Genomic DNA, 13,015 nt, shown 5'->3' with positions numbered 1-13,015 from the left:
CACAAACACAACATCAACACGACCAACACAACATCAACACAAACACCACAACATCAACACAAACAACAACATGAACACAAACAACACAACATGAACACAAACAACACAACATGAGCACAAACAACACAACATGAGCACAAACAACACAAACACAACCAACACAACATCAACACAAACACCACAACATCAACACAACATCAACACAAACACCACAACATCAACACAAACACCACAACATGAACACAAACAACCACTGTTTTGTCCTTTTACACAGAAACATTGAGTAAAACTTTAATCATGTTTAATCATCACTTTAATCAATCAATCAATCATCACTTTAATCATGACCTCATCAAGTGCTCTATAAATAAAATGGTATGTCATGCTGTGATTGATGGGAGGCCCCCCTCCTTTTCACGCTGCCCCCCCATCTCCGGCCTCTGTCCAGGGCCTGCTGCTGTCGAAGCCTCAGCAGGGAGTGAGAGTAATCCTGGGGGACTTCTCACTCGACACTAACTTTCTGCTTGGACTCAGATCAGATTCAACAGGACCACTCAAAGAGGCGAGCTGACTGGATCAGATGGTCAAACATCTGGAGAACTCGTTGAACCTTTGAGCCAAAGACGGTTTATACAAAGTTTTAGTGCCACCTTCATTAAAACTACAAACTGTTATAAAATCAACACGTGAGTCGGATCCAGCCTCAGTTCTTTTTAACACTCTTCATTCAGTTGTTTTGGCAACACGCGTTCAGAAACCATCTAGACATTTTATTAAACTTCTAATAATTGTCATCCAACCAGTTTACTCTTTTATGACCCAGTCACTGTTTTACTGGTTTTAATTAGTGAACTATAACAACTGGACACATTTGAATAAAACTCTCAGAAAGTAATCATTTGTACTGCAGCCGATTATGTTTTTGGAGTCACCCCAGTTAAAGATGGCCGCCACATCAAAGTTCTGTAGGTAGACTTGAATACGACCGTGACTCAGCCAGTTTACAGCTGTTCAGCTAACGTTTGGCAGGAGCGGAGCGTCATCCTCAGCGCACCTTTAGATGTTCCTGTCGTTGATGAACAAGCTCCAACCAGTTGGCTTGAACAGTTCTTTGCTGAAAGCAGGAAAATAAAAGTGGAGCAGCAGAAAAACAGCTAAAATGTGTAGAAAAGCTGAACAGAGCAGAAATCAGCAGAGTCAGCTGAAACAGGCAGAGGCTGAATGGAGTCTAAAAAATAAAAATTGTACAAATGAAGCTGAAACTTTAAAATGTTCAAACGGTTTGAAACACGTGAAGAGAGATGAGAAAAACATGGCCGACAAAGCTAAAGATTGCAGGAAGTGTAAAGTAGCAGGAGTTTCAGAATGAGCTCAACGTTTTGTTTGAATTGTTGGAAGAGAACTTGAAGAACGTGTTCCGTGCTGAAGAACCGTGGAAGAAGCTCTGAAAACTCATGGAACGTTCAGGAAGTTCTTGTTGGACACACATCTAGAAGGCATTCATTCCTGGAGTCAAACCAGTTAAAGACGTCCGCACAGTTGGGCCACAACAAAAAAGCAGTCACATGCACAGATGTTGAGTTATCGGCGGTGCTAGTGGTCCAGAGTCATCTCCACTCACGTGCCCACAGTTCAACTGCAGGAGATCTGCTTTGACCAAAACACCTACAACTCTGTCTTTCCTCAAAATAAGATGATTTTAGTTCAAACAGCAGGAAATACAACATATATATTTATATAAATCATATTTATTAAGTTTTTATTTCATTTATTTTTTTCCTTCTTCTTTCGGCTGCTCCTCCTTCAGGGGTCGAGAACCAACTCGTACGACACAGACACCGAGCTACCACAGCCTCTGTGGAGCAGAGAGCTGCGTCCAGTCCAGGGAGTTGGACCGGTGACCTTCCAATCACAGGCCCACCTTCTATAACCTCTGCACCCCCCCCCCCCCCCCGCAAAGTGTAGATTTTTCAAAGTAAAGTGTAAAACATGACCGTAAAGTTTTTACTTTAATATTTGCTTCCACTCAGGAAGTTCATGATTACATGCAGGGTAGGTACTGCTAAAAGGTTGTGAAGGTCGCCATGTCAACTGTGTGTGTTGTTATTTTGGCCCTGTGGTGACGAGGGGAGGTGTTTCCTCCGCTGCACCGCTCCTCGGGGTCCATTGTGTGAAAGTTGTGGTGATTTATTGTGAATGAGTGGAGGTTGTTGTTCTGGCTGGAGGAGCGTCTCGTTTTGACGACTGGAGACATGAGGGCCGTCTGCAGCAGGAAGCTGTAAGCTGGGGGATGGGCGTGTCAGTGTGTGTGTGTCTGTGTGTGTGTGTGTGTGTGGGGGGGGGTTAATACAAAAGATCTGGGTTAGATGTGGATCCCTCCTGCTGTTCCAGCTGGATCGAGCTGTTTGTTTTGTCCTGTGACATCATCCCAGCATCCTGTGGGGTGAACAGGCATTCCCAGAGTGTCCGCCTCCCAAACGAACCCTGGCTCCGCCTCCCAAACGAACCCTGGCTCCGCCTCCCAAACTAACCCTGGCACGATGACAGGACGGCCCAGTCAGGAACGGTGCCGGACAAGTTGATCGTTGTTGTGAAGAGTGATGCAACGAGCGACATCACTCGTGTCACAGTGACTGATGCAGGAAGACGTTTGTTCTGCACATGTGAATGTTTGTATTCATCCTCTCTCTCTCTTGTCTCTCTCTCTTGTCTCTCTCCATCTTGTCTCTCTCCCTTGTCTCTCTCTCTTGTCTCTCTCTCCCTTGTCTCTCTCTCTTGTCTCTCTCTCTTGTCTCTCTCTCTCTTGTCTCTCTCTCCCTTGTCTCTCTCTCCCTTGTCTCTCTCTCTCTTGACTCTCTCTCTTGTCTCTCTCCATCTTGTCTCTCTCTCATGTCTCTTTCTCTTGTCTCTCTCTCATGTCTCTTTCTTTTGTCTCTCTCTCATGTCTCTCTCTCTTGTCTCTCTCTCATGTCTCTTTCTCTTGTCTCTCTCTCATGTCTCTTTCTTTTGTCTCTCTCTCATGTCTCTCTCTCTTGTCTCTCTCTCATGTCTCTCTCTTTTGTCTCTCTCTCTCTCTTGTCTCTCTCCCTTGTCTCTCTCTCTTGTCTCTCTCTCGTCTCTCTCATGTCACTCTCTCATGTCGCTCTTTCTTGTCTCTCTTTTGTCTCTCTCTTTTGTCTCTCTCTCATGTCTCTCTTGTCTCTCTCTCTTGTCTCTCTCTCATGTCTCTCTCTTTTGTCTCTCTCTCTTGTCTCTCTCTCGTCTCTCTCATGTCACTCTCATGTCGCTCTTTCTTGTCTCTCTTTTGTCTCTCTCTTTTGTCTCTCTCTCTTGTCTCTCTCTCTTGACTCTCTCTCTCTCTCTCTCTCTCTCTCTCTCTCTCTCTCTCTCTGTGGGATGGCGTGTGGTGAGTTTGAACGGGACTGAGTCTGAGAGTTTTCAAACTTGTTTCTATTGATTCTTCTACAAACAAGTGTGTTTTGTATGTTTGTTTGTTTGTCTTGTTTGTGTGAGTGTTTGTGAGTTTCACGTCCGCTCGGCGGGCAGTTTTGTAGCGGGGATGGCGTCCTCGGAGGTGCCATCCCTGTCACTGGGGCACGGGGTGAGGGTGGTGCCGCAGCCCAACACCACGGTGGAGCAGGTGTTACTGGCGGTCGGAGAGCAGGTTGGGAATAATAATATCACTTATGCGTCTCGAATGAATAAGGGTGTGGTTGTTTTCCTGAAGCGACAAACATTTGTGACTGAGCTCATTCAGAGTGGAATCACATTAAATAATGAGTTTTTGCCGGTTTCGCCTCTGGCGTTGCCCTCCACCCGGATCACGGTGTCCGGGGTCCCTCCGTTTATTCCTAACGAGGCACTGGAGCAGGAGCTGAGACGCTTCGGGAGGATGGCGAGTGGATTCCGGGCCGTGAGTCTGGGCTGCAGGGACGCCAGGCTGAAACACGTGCAGTCACTGCGCAGACAGGTGTCCATGTTTCTGGACTCACCCACGCACACACTGGAGGTTTCTTTTCGGGTGAAGCACGGTGACGGGTCTTACATGGTGTATGCTAGCTCAGGCAGCATGAAATGTTTTGAATGTGGGGATGTGGGTCACAAACGCATCGCTTGCCCCCACCGTCAGCAGGCGGGGGGGCTCACTGTGAAAGACGCGGCTGCTAAGGAGGGGGGAGACAGCGATGAGAGGAGGGCACGCTCTGAAGCTGCCCCTCCTGCAGTCATGGAGGCTGAATCCGTGATGGATTCTGCTGAGGCTGGCGGTTCGGCCGAGGCCGCCGTTCCTGCAGCCTCCGGGAACGGGTTTTCCGCGGCTTCCGGGGCTGTGGACGCCACGGCCGTACGCAGCTCTGCGGCGGCCGGGGGCGATCCCCCCGCGCCCGCTGACTGCTTCATGAGCACAAGTCATGAAGTTCACGGTAAAGTTGAATCAGTATGTGAGCTCAAGAGCTCAGTAACTCCACTTGTTGATGTCTACACACCTGAAATGTCAATTATTGGGGCATTAACTGGAAAATCTGCTGGATTAATATGTAATGCTGACACCAGTGGTGAAGTCTTAAAAGTTGTTACTGACCCCTCTCTAAAGGCAAAACAAAAAACAAAGAATATTGTTGTTGAACAACCTGAACAGGACATGTCTAAGTCAAGCAGTATGGAGGTGCAGGTGATGAGGTCTGATGATCAGACTGATAAAGTGGCTGAAGAGAATGAATATGAAACTGATTCAGACTGTGTCTCTGTGGCTGGCAGTATCTCTAACACTGACAACCTGGACTCTCTGGAGGAGATTAATGAGTTCCTGGATGAAACATATGGCCGCTCAGTTGACATCAAGGAACATTTTCCTGATGTTGAAAAATTCATTAAGTCAGTCTCTATGTATCGGAAAACTGTAAGTTTGGACTTATTAGATGAAAAAAAACGTTATCGCCTAAAAAAACATGTCACATTATTAAGGAAGAATTTAACAACAGCTCGAACAAAATTGGCAAAGAAAATGAAACTTTCCAGATAACATCATGATCAAACATAATTTGCCTGTTTTTTTGTGTGCATTTGCTCTCATCTGCCTCACATCTGCTCTTTTCTCTCCTCACATGAAGGGTTTCAGGGTGGCCTCTCTAAACATAAACGGGGGAAGAGATGCACACAAGAGAGCTTTAATAACTGAAACTATTAAACAGAAAAGGTTAGATGTAGTTTTTTTGCAGGAAACTCACAGTGATGGTGGGAATGAGATAGACTGGGGTTTATGGTGGGGGGGACAATATGCCCTTAGCCATGGGACAAATTTTAGTGCTGGAGTTGCCATTTTGTTTTCTTCTGCCCTAAATATAAGAATTATCTCGTGCACTGAGTTTGTAAAGGGCAAACTCTTATTGGTGAAAGCGCAGATGGAGGATTTTATTTTTCATTTCATCAATGTCTATGCTCCCAACCAGGGCTTAGAAAGGGAGGGGCTATTTAAAACTCTGGATGCTAAATTAAAAAACATTGATTGTGGGGAAACTATTATCTTAGGTGGTGATTGGAATTGCTGCACTGATTTTAAGTTAGACAGGACTGGAGAAGAACCACACCTTCGGTCAGCACGTTTTCTGTCTCAGCTGCTGAAGAAAGCAGACCTGGTTGATGCTTGGAGAATGAAAAACCCTTCAAGCAGGCAGTATACTTGGGTTAAAGTTTCTGATGGTCAAGTTAGTGCTGCAAGGTTAGACAGGTTTTATGTCTCTGGTTCCATCATCACACGTGTTTTAAATTGTCAGATGTTTCCTGTTGGTTTCTCAGATCACCATTTAATTTCTATAGAAATTACTCTTTTATCTGCTGTGAAACAACAATCCTTTTGGCATTTTAATGTGAAATTGTTGCATGATTCTGTCTTCTGTGAAAACTTTAAGTTGTTTTGGATTAACTGGAGATCTAAGAAATGTGATTTCCCCACATTTATTCAATGGTGGGAAGTAGGAAAGGCCCAGATTAAGGTCTTTTGCCAGCAACATTCATCCGGTACCACCACCAACATTAAGAGAACTGTGCAGAAGCTGGAAGAAGAGATAAAACATCTGGAAAATGTTTCCATCTCCAAATCAACCTCACAGACTTCTCTTCAATCCAAAAGACTTGAACTGAGCTCTTTGTTACATGAGAGGGCCAAAGGAGCTTTAGTCCGGGCCCGTTTTAAAAATATACAAGAAATGGACGCACCCACGTCTTTCTTCTTCAGCTTGGAGAAGTCTGTCGCTCAGAGGAAACAAATAATCTGCCTTAAACTCCCAAATGGACAATTGACCTCAGATCCAGCTGAGCTGAGGAACCATGCTGTGGACTTTTACACGGACTTGTTCAAGCCAGTTGGCTGTGATGTGGACAGTACCGAGGAGCTTCTGCAGGGGCTTCCTTGCCTCACTCCAGAAGATCAGGAGACCCTGAACTCAAATCTAAACCTAAACGAATTGACTGCTGCTGTATCCCAGATGGCACCTGGAAAGGCTCCAGGAATAGATGGGTTACCACCAGAGTTTTTTAAACACTTTTGGGATGTTTTAGGACAAGACCTTCTGGACGTTTTTAAACAATGTTTTAATGAAGGAAAGCTCCCTGCCTCTTCTAGGCGAGCAGTTCTCTCCCTACTGCCAAAAAAGGGTGACTTGACTCTCTTAAAAAACTGGAGACCAGTTGCTCTTTTATGTACAGACTATAAGATTCTCTAAGGTTTTATCAAACAGGCTGAAACTATTTATTGAAATTTTAATTGCCCCTGATCAATCCTACTGTGTACCTGGTAGATCAATTTTAGACAACTTGTTTTTAATAAGAGATGTGTTTGAGGTATGTAAATTATATGACACTAAAATTGGTATTATATCCATTGACCAAGAAAAAGCTTTTGATCGTGTAGATCACGGTTTTCTTTTTTCAACTTTACAAGCTTTTGGTGTGGGAGAAAATTTTTTGACATGGATAAAGCTCTTGTATAGTGAGGCGTGCTGCACTGTGAAGGTAGGGGGAGGTTTGAGCTCTCCGGTACCAGTGAAAAGAGGAATCAGGCAGGGCTGTCCAATTTCAGGCCAGCTTTACAGTCTAGTCATTGAACCTCTTTTGAATAGACTGAGGAGTAGACTAAAGGGATTCTTTTTAACAAATTCAACTTTAGCCTCTCCCATTGTGGTGTCAGCATATGCTGATGATATAAATATATTTGTCCAAGGTCAGGGAGACATACAGGAGCTAAGAAAGTGTCTTACTATAAATGAAAAGGCCTCTTCAGCCAAGGTAAACTGGGGGAAAAGTAATGGATGCCTGGTTGGAAAATGGGAAGTGAGAGGGATTCCCGACCTTCCTGGCAGTCTGAGCTGGGAGAGAGTAGGTATGAAAATACTTGGGCTTTATTTGGGGACTGAGGATTACCAAAAACAGAACTGGGAGGGAGTGCTGGAGAAGGTGGAAGCCAAGTTGTCTAAATGGAAATGGTTGCTACCCCAGCTGTCCTATAGGGGAAGAGTTCTGATAGCGAATAATCTGGTCGCCTCGACTTTATGGCACAGACTTGCTGTACTGGTTCCACCTCCACATCTTCTGGAAAAGATACAAAGGCTCCTAGTGATGTTTTTCTGGTCTGGTCATCACTGGCTGAGAGCACCAATTTTGTACCTTCCAGTGGTGGAGGGGGGACAAGGACTTGTGGATACTACCTCCAGAATGGCAACCTTCAGACTACAAACAGCACAGAGACTCTTGTATGGCTGCGGTTACCGTTGGCTAGGCCTAGCCCAACTGCTACTGAGGAAGGTGGGCCGACTTGGACTGGATAAGCAGCTATTCTTAATGGAGTCCTCTAAAATGGACCTAACAGGACTTGCACCATTCTATTCTTCAGTACTCAATGCCTGGCAGACACTGAAGGTCACTCGCAACCCTGACCCTAGACCAGGAATGTGGCTTTTTGAGGAACCTTTGTTCTATAATAAAGCCATTAGTGGGTCCACACTTTCTTCCACCACCATCAGGACCAAGTTTGTTGAAGCCGGCATTATTAAACTTGGTCATCTGGTGAAGACCCCTGTGGATAGGCTTGGGAACATGACAAGCATTCAGTCTTCTAGAGTACTGAGAAAGATCATAGAAGAAGTTAAGCTATGCCTGCCTGCGCCACTGAGAGCTTTTATTGGAGACCATGCTCATGCTGACCAATGGAATAATGACACAGAGTATGTTTTTCCTTCTTTGACAGTAAGTCCTGCTTTTGAAGAGCTGCAGGAAGAGAGGGGACAGCTGTTATCTATGGAAACGCCAAAGATGGGTGTTTTTAAGTTGTGTGGAAAAAAGCAGCTCTACCTCAGTTGTGTGAAGATGCTGAACCTGCGCTCTTTGGCTGTAACTAGGGAGTCGAGGTGGACTCAGGTTTTTGCTTCAGACTGCACCCCTAAGGGCAGGTGGAGGGTCCTGTATAAGCCCCCAGTTGAAAAACGGGTGGCTGACCTTCAATGGAGGATAATACATGGACTCATAGCTACGAACAGACACAGAGCTCACTTTGACTCCAGCACTGGGGAGGGGTGCCCTTTTTGCGCCCAGACTGAGACTTTAGAACATCTTGTCCTGTCATGTCAAAGGTTAGTGGGTCTCTTTGGACTCTTAGAGGAGTGGGTGGTAGCTCTTGGGGAAGAGTTTTCTTTACCTCTCTTTATCTTTGGTCCAAAATACACTGTACGCAAGAAAAAGATCCTGACCTTAATAAATTTTCTGTTCGGGGTAGCAAAACTTGCTATATGGTTGACCAGAAAGAACCAGATGGTAGGCCGGGGCTGGACTGATGTGGTTGAGAGCTTTAAAGGGTTACTTGCAGCCCGTTTAAAAGTAGAGCATGCTTTTTACACCCTCACCAGCAATCTTAACTCGTTTAAAGACTTCTGGGGCATTAAACAGGTTTTATGTTCATTGAGGGAGGATGGTTTTTTAATTCTTACCTTTTAAGAATAATAATATTTAATGCTGGTATTCTGTAATATAATATTGGGTTTTATGTAAAGTATTTTAACTGTACACAAAAAACAAAAACAAAAAAAAAAAAAAAGTGTTTTTTTTTTTTTTTTAATGAATTAATGCCCATTTTTTTTTCTCTTTTTCTTTTCTGTTAATGATGTTTGTCATGGTTGGACCTTTTTTGATGTTGTTGTCCCCCAAATGATGTAAATAAAAGTTTTGTCAAGTCAAGTCTCATGTTGCTCTCTCTTGTCTCTCTCTCATGTCTCTTTCTTTTGTCTCTTTCTTTTGTCTCTCTCTCATGTCTCTCTCTCTTGTCTCTCTCTCGTCTCTCCCTTGTTTCTCTCCCTTGTCTCTCTCTCTTGTCTCTCTCTCTTGTATCTCTCTCTTGTCTCTCTCTCTTGTCTCTCTCTCGTCTCTCTCCCTTGTCTCTCTCCCTTGTCTCTCTCTCTTGTCTCTCTCTTGTCTCTCCCTTGTCTCTCCCTTGTCTCTCTCTCTCTTGTCTCTGTCCTGTCTTTCGTTTGCAGCTGAAAAGGTGTCTTCTCTGGGAAAGGACTGGCACAAACTGTGTCTGAAATGTGACCGCTGCAACAAGCTGCTGAACGCTGGAGGCCACGCTGAGGTCCGTACCACAGCTGCAAAGAGCAGCGCAGACACCGCTGTATCTGCAGGTTTTTATACAAAGAACATCTTTCATCCAGAGTACTTCACAAGTCAGTTTGTTCTAACAGCTGTAGCAGGTGCTGGTCATGTGACCAGTCTGCACCACACCACCTGAAAACTGGCTTAATGAGCAGATGTCAGTGTTGGAATCAGTTACATTTGATTATGTTTGATTGATTATGTTTGATTGATTATGTTTGATTGATTATGTTTGCATTTAGGAGCTCTACTACATGTGAGTGTATGTCATTGATTAGTTCTCGTATTAATACTCAGAATCAACAAGTACTCAAATATAAGTACATGTACGCTGTTTGAAAAAATGTGGTATTGTGCCATTTTAATTTTATAATAAATTGGTTTCCCAGTTTCCACTGGACTGGCAGACTGGGTGGTGGTCCCCCTCTTCAAAAAAGGAGGACTGGAGGGTGTGCTCCAGTTACAGGGGCATCGCTGTCCTTAGCCTCCCTGGTAAGGTCCTTCAGGGGTACTGGAGAAGAGAGTCCGATCAGTGGTTGAACCTCGGATTCAGCAGGTACAGTGCAGGTCCATCCTGGCCATGACCAGTTCTTTATCCTCACTGGGATCCTCGAGAGGTCGTGGGAGTTTGCCCATCAAGTCTACATGTGTTTTGGGAGTATGAAGCGGCTGGCCTGGGAATGCCTTGAGGTTCTCCCAGAAGAGCTAGAGGAGGTGGCTGGAAAGAGATGTCTGGACCTCCCTGCTGAAGATGCTGCCACCAGGACCTGACTCAAAGATGATGGATGGATGCATGCATGGATGGATGCATGCATGGATGGATGGATGCATGCATGCATGTATGGATGGATGGATGCATGCATGGATGGATGGATGCATGGATGGATGAATGCATGCATGGATGGATGGATGTATGCATGGATGGATGGATGCATGCATGGATGGATAGATGGATGGATAGATGGATGAATACATGCATGCATGCATGGATGGATGGATGGATGCATGCATGGATGGATGCATGCATGGATGGATAGATGGATGGATGGATGGATGGATGGATGGATGGATGGATGGATGGATGGATTTGTACCACCACTACACGGAGTGTTGCAGAATTGTTTTCATTGCCCCTGCTCTAAGGTCAAGGTCACAGATGAAGGTCAAAGCTTGTACAAGCTCTTTGCTGCTGTTTAGTAGTTTGTGAGTGAAGTGCCGTTTGAGCTTCTCAGATTTGAACCAGCCAACAGTTTGTGAGTCAAATTAACTTCTAAAAGAAGTTGATACGTTGGATGAACGTTTCACTGGAACCAACTCTGAGTCGTTTGTAACTAATTGATCTGTTACCATCTGCTGTGCACGTCCTGCTGTGCACGTCCTGATGTGCACGTCCTGCTGTGCACGTCCTGATGTGCACGTCCTGCTGTGCACGTCCTGATGTGCACGTCCTGATGTGCACGTCCTGATGTGCACGTCCTGCTGTGCACGTCCTGCTGTGCACGTCCTGATGTGCACGTCCTGCTGTGCACGTCCTGGACGTTGCAGATGATCTGTTTCGGCACTTGTTTACTCTTTTTAAAGTGCAGAGTCGTTAGAAAAGCAGGGTCAAAGGTCGTTGACCTCATTGAGCTCATTGATTGTTGCTCAACCTCTGCTGCTTGAGTTTGATCAGATTACATCACCTGCTTGAACCTTTTGACCCGTGCATGTTTTTGGTTGAACTCTCTAAACACTTGTGACGTATGAAGCTCGTTTTCCTTCACGGTCCTCGTGCATTTTGTGCAGGATCTTGCTGAGGTTGCTTTTCTTCTCCTGACATTTCTTTGGTGTTTGTTTTTCTCCATCTGTCAATTTGCTGCGTCCTCGTGGGACGTCAGCCCTGGAGGATGAGCTCTTCTCACATCCTTCCTCTTCTTCTTCTGTAATCAGACTGCAGCGCTGCATCTCAGCGTAGATTCCCCTGACTCTGCTCTACTCACCGTCCGGTACCCCCCTGGAGTTGTTTTATCTTTCCCTTTTGGTTTTGTCATGACCTGGCCAGTTTCCATCCTCTCTACATGCATAAACATGTATTCAAGTGTCTCCTGGCTCTCGTCAAAGATCTCAGCCTCTTTATGCTCAGAAGCAGTTTTCCCTGCAGACCCCAAAGGATGCTGGTCTTCTCTTTAATCTCTGCATGATCACAGTAGTGTAGTCGCCCTCTCTCCACCCAAGTTCTGCTCCAGTGCAGCTCTGCACCACAAAGCTACTTGAACAGGATAGAAGTCTATGCTTGACTGTCGTCATGGAAACTGAAGAAAAAAGTCAGGAGACTCTGCTGAAAGTGTGATGTCATCCCAGACCTTGAAGGCTGTGAACCTCGGACCAGCGCTGCTTCTTTAAAAGGACTCGGAGACGGTGCTGCCTGGTGTCTGTGGACTGCAGGAGGGCAGCAGTTCCCCGAGGCTGCTGGCTCCGAGCCAGACTTCACTGTCCACCCTCAAAGACTTCATTTATCACACCCTAACAACTCTGAGGACTTTTTAAAATCTCATCACAGAAAGAAAGCTGGAACATCTGGATCATCCTGTTAACGTCTTTAAACCCTAAAGATCACAAGTTTTAATTTAAATTAAACTCCTCAGGAGCCTCACATTCTGTAACACTGAAATATTAAAGTCTAACGTTCTATGGACAGATGTATGTTGCGTTCCCAACATCCTCAGTTCGTTTGTGTCAAAAAGGAAACCTGATGGTGGTCCACGCTGAGCACCGTCCCATGCTGCCAACACTGAACCAGTTTAAAGTACAAGATTTTACCACCAGGCCTGTCACATGTTGCAGTTTTTAAATGTTGGACTTGAACAGTGGTGAGAGCAGCTATGTTGTATGGTCTGGAGACAGAGACATGGACAAAAAGACAGGAGACAGAACTGGAAGAAGAAATGAAGATGTTGAGGTTCTCCTTAGGAGAGACAAGGATGGAGAAGATCAGGAATGAGATCATCAGAGGTACAGCACAGGTTGGACAACTGGGAGATAAAGTTGGGGAGGCCACACTGAGATGGTTTGGACATGTCCAGAGGAGGGACAGTGGTTTGGACATGTCCAGAGGAGGGACGATGGTTTGGACAAGTCTAGAGGAGGGACAGTGGTTTGGACATGTCCAGAGGAGGGACGGTGGTTTGGACATGTCCAGAGGAGGGACGGTGGTTTGGACAAGTCCAGAGGAGGGACGACGGTTTGGACATGTCCAGAGGAGGGACAGTGGTTTGGACATGTCCAGAGGAGAGACGGTAGTTTGGACATGTCCAGAGGAGGGACGGTGGTTTGGACAAGTCCAGAGGAGGGACGACGGTTTGGACATGTCCAGAGGAGGGACAGTGGTTTGGACATGTCCAGA

General features: G+C 45.5%; 1 protein-coding gene across 1 annotated transcript in view; it reads left to right on the top strand.

The window, feature by feature from the left end:
• crip2 (cysteine-rich protein 2) overlaps nt 1–13,015 on the top strand; it is a 42,923-nt gene that overhangs the window by 20,344 nt on the left and 9,564 nt on the right. Inside the window, exon 2 of the mRNA XM_037694983.1 lies at nt 9,519–9,613. Within this exon, the coding sequence (XP_037550911.1) occupies nt 9,519–9,613 (95 nt within the window). The remainder of the gene's footprint in view (nt 1–9,518; nt 9,614–13,015) is intronic.

This window comes from Nematolebias whitei, chromosome 21, assembly GCF_014905685.2.
Source record: "Nematolebias whitei isolate Nwh7 chromosome 21, NemWhi1, whole genome shotgun sequence".
Taxonomy (NCBI): Eukaryota; Metazoa; Chordata; class Actinopteri; order Cyprinodontiformes; family Rivulidae; genus Nematolebias; species Nematolebias whitei.
Note: the sequence above shows the minus strand (reverse complement) of the source record. Positions and strands in the feature narration are given on the sequence as shown.